Source organism: Nematolebias whitei, chromosome 1, assembly GCF_014905685.2.
Source record: "Nematolebias whitei isolate Nwh7 chromosome 1, NemWhi1, whole genome shotgun sequence".
NCBI lineage: Eukaryota > Metazoa > Chordata > Actinopteri > Cyprinodontiformes > Rivulidae > Nematolebias > Nematolebias whitei.
Genome location: NC_056498.1, coordinates 91,753,407 through 91,759,767, shown reverse-complemented (window position 1 = coordinate 91,759,767; position 6,361 = coordinate 91,753,407). Strand labels below are relative to the sequence as shown.

Here is a 6,361-nt window from a genome sequence, read left to right as displayed (position 1 = left end):
ACTAAGATTCACAAGTAGTGTATTTTGTACAAGTCTATAAATCCACTCAGTCTGGATTTTAAAATGTGCACGTGTAATGTAAAACTTCTAAAAACATCAGTATTAGTAGCTTAGCTTAGTAGCACAAATGTGAACTTATGGGTCAGTGTGAGACTTTGATATCTTTAAAATGTGACAAAACGCACCCCAGCTGTTAGCCATTAAATTCCTTGAGGGAATGCATGTCACCCTAGCAACTATTATTGTTGCGCTTACCTTGCTGCTTCTGTCAACCTCCTGTGTCATCTGGATTGTTCCAGTTTGTCATCTTTTGCTGGATTTTTTCCTGTGCTATGCTGTGGACTACATCGCACTGCCTTTTGGATATCCTTTTCGGAGCCGTGGTCTGCTGTTAGCGGCTAGCTCTGTGCTAGCTTCCCCCGGCTTGGCTGGCTCGTCGATGTTGACCTACTCCGCCTCCCAGCTGATTGGACTTAACAATTGCTCCATTCCACCTTCTGTTTCTATCATTAAACAACTGGGTCTTCTGCGAAGACCTCGTTATGTCCATAGAGGTTCTCGGAAGAGAACTGCTTACTCTCGGCAAGCTGTGTCTGACTCCATCCCTTCCACCTGGTCTATCGATCCTGCCGCACATCGATTACATCATCAGAATGCTGCCTCTATAGTCCCTGATATTGCTGAAAGATCACAGCGCACAAAGTGGCAAGGAAAACGTGGAGTGGACTTCAGGCTGCTTAAACCTCTTCTAAAGGCTTCTACTCCAACCAATATTAAAATAGAACTTTTCAATGCTCAATCACTGTCCAATAAATCATGTCTTATTCATGATCATATTCTGGAGAAGAATTTGGACCTCATGTGCCTTACTGAAACATGGCATCAACCAGATGTGTACAGTTCTCTGAATGAAGCCTGTCCCTCTGGATACAGTTATCTGCAGAAAGCCCGCTGCACTGGCCGTGGTGGTGGTCTGGCTGTAATTTACCGCAGTAATTTAAAATTATCTACGTTTACATGCATAGAATTTTTTGACCGGATTGAAATGTGTTCTGTTTGAATAATTCAAATGTATTGTTTACATGGGCACAATCTGTTTATGGCGAGCGTTTACATGCAGCGGGCTTTGTTCTGAACAGCAGTACTGACATGCGCAGAGTGGTAAACTCTCCTTAAAAAAAACACCGAAGAAGAAGTTCTACTTCCGGGTGAACGTAAACAAACCTGAGCACCCAAAATGGACCCGCGACAGGTTTTAATGATGGTGGAGACGTTACTGCACTCCCTGACTGAGCTACAGGTAATAGAAATCATTTTGAGCTCTTTAAAAGTTTCTAGTAGAAATCTTGTGTCGCTCACCGACCAGTTTTACTTCCCTGACATGCTAATATTATTAGCGTTAGCCAGGCGGAAATGGCAAAGTCGCACATGCGCAGTCAGGTCAGTTTTTCACCATCAGATAAAAACGAACAGATCAAGCGTTTACATGCGCACCGATCGGGTTTCGGATCGGCGTAAACCACCCATTTCGTTCTGACCACAAATTATATCGGATCGCGTCGAATACACAAAAAATAACCCGAACAGAGTGTTTACATGACACACTTTTATTCCGACAGGCCATTTGATCCGTTTACTTATGTCCATGTAAACATACCAACAGTACCTATCAATAACTTATCTGTATATGACCTGGGTGTCTCAGACCACAGTGTCATCTCCCTGGAAGTGCCTTCAACTTCATCTGCTCCTAATCCTAAACGACTTATCCTGTTCCGTGACTTTAAAAACATTTCCCCTGAGGTTCTGTCCTCTGATCTCCACTCCCTGACCACTGTCAATCATTCATCTGCAAATGACTCTGTGGATTACTACAACCAATCTCTCCAGGAGCTTCTGGACCTCCATGCTCCCTTTAAAGCAAGGCTGGTGTCTTTCTTCCGTTCAGCCCCTTGGTACACTGCTGAGCTGCGCAAGATGAAAGCAGCTGGCCGTGCTATTGAGAGACGTGTAAAATCATCTGGTCTCTCTGTACATCAGCAGGCATATAAAGAACATCAGAAAGCCTACGTCTTTTCTCTTAAAGAAGCACGGTCCAAATAGTATTCTAACATCATCAACAACTGCCCTGGAAACTCTAAACAACTCTTCTCCACAATAAATCATCTCCTTAATCCCATTAAACAGTCTCATGAGGACTCTGTTCAAAAATGCAACCTGTTCCTTTCATTTTTTAAAAACAAAGTTAACTCCATTAGATCTCAGCTCCATAGCCTCCCTGATCTTCATCTGCCATCTACCCGTCTGCATTCTGGGTCCCTGAGCTGCTTTGATGAGGTTGTTGAGAGTGAAGTGGAGACCATCATCAAGAAAATGAAGCCTTCATCCTGCGCCCTGGATCCCTTCCCCTCGTCTCTCATTAAATCCAATCACTCTGCAATAAGCCCATTAATCACACAAATAATAAATAAGTCACTGCAATCTGGTCAAGTTCCACTGCCTCTTAAAACTGCCATCATTAGGCCTCTTCTGAAAAAAATCTAATTTGGATCCAGACATTCTTTCTAATTACCGCCCAATTTCTCACCTCCCATTTCTGTCAAAAGTGCTGGAAAAAGCAGTTGCTGCTCATCTGCAGATCCACCTACAACAACACTCCCTGTATGAGAAGTTTCAGTCTGGCTTCTGTGCAGCTCACAGTACTGAGACCGCACTGCTGAGAGTCACCAATGATGTCCTCATGGCTGCTGACACTGGTTCTCCCTCCCTCCTTGTTCTCCTTGACTCACTGCAGCTTTCGACACTGTGGACCATAGTATCCTCCTCCACCGTCTTCATATGGAGGTCGGTCTCTGTGACACTGTCCTGGACTGGTTTAAATCTTTCCTCTCCAATAGGCTGGAATGTGTGAGTCTTGGCAATGCCAAGTCCCAGACTGTCTGTGTCTCCTGTGGTGTCCCTCAAGGGTCAGTTTTAGGGCCCCTGCTATTTTCCCTTTACATGTTGCCTTTAGGTCAAATTATTAATCAGTACAACATTTCTTTTCACTGTTATGCCGATGATACACAGCTTTACATCAGGACTGGAGCATCATCTTCACCACTGTCATCTTCATCTTCACTCGCTGCCCTCTCTACCTGCCTGGAGGAGATAAGGGCATGGATGAATCAGAACTTTCTTCAGTTAAACTGCTCCAAAACAGAGGCCATACTGATTGGCACCCCTCACCAGGTTCAAACTTCAACTATAACGACTATTTCATTTTCTGGACAAGACATCCCCCTCTCCACCTCTGTTACAAATCTTGGAATAAAAATGGACTCTCATCTTACATTTGAAAATCACATTAAGCATCTGTTTAAAACCTGTTTCTTCCATCTTCGAAATATCTCCAAACTGCGCACATCTCTCACTTTTGCTGAAGCAGAGAAACTCGTCCATGCTTTTGTCTCCTCCAGGCTCGACTACTGCAACTCCCTGTTTACTGGAATACCCGGCAAAAACCTTCAGAAGCTTCAATATATTCATAACAGTGCAGCCAGGATTTTATTGAGAGCTCGTAAATTTGAACATATTACACCCATTCTCCATAACCTCCATTGGCTTCCTGTCACTAACAGAATTCAGTACAAAATTGCTCTCATCACCCAACAGTGTTTACACAGAAATTCACCAGATTATCTGAAGGACCTTCTTGCTCCATATTCATCCACCCGGTCCCTACGATCACAGAACAGTCATCTCCTCCACCTTCCACGAACTAAATTAAAGACCATGGGATATCGGGCATTCTGTGTGGCTGCCCCCCACCTCTGGAACTCCCTCCCTGACTATCTGAGAGCTCCACAATCATTGACTGACTTTAAAAAAGGTTTAAAGACTTTTCTTTTTAAGCAAGCCTATTCTGCCTCCACGTGATTGTATCATTGATTTTAGTTGATTTTATCATTGATTTTAGTTGATTTTGTCATTGATTTTAGTTGATTTTATCACAGATTTTAGTTGATTTTATTACTGATTTTAGTTGATTTTATTACTGATTTTAGTTGATTTTATTACTGATTTTAGTTGATTTTATCACAGATTTTAGTTGATTTTATTACTGATTTTAGTTGATTTTATCATTGATTTTAGTTGCACTCTGTAGCACTTTGAGATTTTTGTTAATGAAAAGTGCGTTACAAATTAAATTCATTATTATTATTTATTACAAAAACCTCTGAAGACACGTCTTCTTCTTCTGTAAATAAAAATAAAAACGAAGTGGCATCAAGTTTTAGCAGTTTTAGGAGTTATATTTTGTCATTTTTCAAAAATGGACTTAGCATGAGCAGAAGATGAGACAGAAGACCATGGAGAATATTGTTTTTCACACAAGGCAGCTGACGGCTCCATATAAGGTCAGAGCAATGCGTGTTTGTTTACCCTGCGGAGCGGGGCTCGGTCTGTTTACATTCACACTGTACTCGAACCGCGCTGGAGTTCTCTTCTACCGGACCGAGACCTAGGTTTTAGCCCGGGCCAGAGTTCGCCTTTTTGTTCCGTGACAGAGTTCGATGGCGCGTTCACACCTCCCTAAACGAGCCGGACTTTCAAGGAAAACGAGCTAGAGTTTGATTAAAGCGAACTAAACAGGGCTAGTGTGAATGCACCCTAAGAGTTACACAGTGTATGAGAATAGAGGTAATTATTTATTTCTTTTCTTTTTTTTAATTGTCTGAGGCAGTGCAAAGTGATAGATTTTAGAAAGTGGAGGGAGCAATTTAATACACAACAAGGCACAATGACAGAGCCAGGGGGTGACTAATGGCCACGCCAGTCTTTAAGGAAACTATACTTTTAAGCAATATAAAAAGTAGAAAGCATAGTTCCCCAAATGATTGGTGTGGCAACACAATTTTCAAAAGGACCTTTTTTAAGCTTAGATGCAGCCACACACCCAAATGGAAGTTGGTGCATCACTTATTTGTCAAGTTATCGTGCTCACAACATTCAGGGATAAACAGAAGAATGGAAGGAAGGACAGATAGATGAAAGGTGGGTATTTTCAATTCCTCTTCTTCACTCCATGGCAGGGGACTAGAAACCAGTGATGGGATTTTAATAAAACTCCCATAAAACAATCATTAAACATTTATCTACAAATGAAAACACTTTTCGAGTCAAGTTGACCGTCCAAACTAATTAAACTTATAAAACACAAAAATGGCTTTGCCTCGGTAAGTGTTACAGATATTAAGCCAATATTTCATGCAAGTTGTTTAGTGCCATCACCAACGTGCTCTGGGAGCTAACCTATCATGCAAAGGATTTGTTTACAACGTTGACATGTAAGACAACCAGTGATATATACTCTTTCTAGTAATGTTGGTTTAATTTATAATTTTTTTGCAACTTATGAGTATAGAGAATGGTAAAGCCAGCTAATGACAGTGCTTCCCTGCTCTCTCCATGTTGCTCCCAGCATGCATATGTCTGCTACACAACTGTTTGTGAATGTGTTTGTGTGTTAGAACATTAATGCTATCTTGCCCTGGTAGTAACACACTCTCCTGAGTGACCTGAGCTCAACTGGATCAGTCCAATCAGAGCTGGTTGCTCAGGTCACATTATAATGTGGTCCAGGGCTCGTGTGCTTTGTTCTTAATGAGATGGAAAACAAACTTTATTTTTAAAATTTATGAGAAGTCTCTATGAGCAAAGCTCCATTTGCTCACAACCTTCATGAGAAGGACAAAACATAACAACGGGAACATGCACCTCTTCCACTAAGCCAATTCTATCGGTACACACGTGTGGAGCAGTGAAGTGGAAACTAAAAAGGATTGTAAAACTGCTTGTACAATGTCAGGCTTAGCGTTAAAACCAGTGCTTTTTTATTTGTTTGTTTACCTGGAACATGTCTGTATTGCTGTCATGAGTGTACTCCACCACCACCGTCTGGGCTCGGGACAGAGTGTACGAGATGCTGTGCTGGTCTTTGTTGCTTATGGCCTGGTGAGACAGGACAACAACAGAGACAGTGAACAAAAACAAAGAACACCCCCCTCTCCAAAATTTTTCATCTGAAATCAAATGCTTCACAAGATTTCATAAGAAGTCTGAGTTTGATTTAATGTGGTGAAAAAAACAGCTTAAACACAGTGGTGTAGTCTACATTTTTGTAGTGGGTATACTGTGCTTAGAAAACAAAATACAACAATTAGTACAATGTAATCATCAATTTATTTTGATTTCCACAAAGCACCTCCCTAGGAAGCGGAAGATGGATGGATGAATGGATGGATGGATGGATGTATATGTGTTACATACATACACACACACACACACACACACACACACACACACACACACACACACA

General features: G+C 41.6%; 1 protein-coding gene across 1 annotated transcript in view; it reads right to left on the bottom strand.

Annotated features, from left to right (window-relative positions):
• Positions 1 to 263: 263 nt before the first annotated feature.
• The window catches only part of LOC119414082 (E3 ubiquitin-protein ligase pellino homolog 1), a 37,997-nt gene continuing 31,899 nt past the window's right edge, over positions 264 to 6,361 (bottom strand). The window contains exons 3-4 of the mRNA XM_037681207.1: positions 5,893 to 5,994; positions 264 to 626 (exon numbers count right to left, since the gene is read on the bottom strand). Of these exons, the coding sequence (XP_037537135.1) occupies positions 618 to 626; positions 5,893 to 5,994 (111 nt within the window). The 3' untranslated portion in view covers positions 264 to 617. The remainder of the gene's footprint in view (positions 627 to 5,892; positions 5,995 to 6,361) is intronic.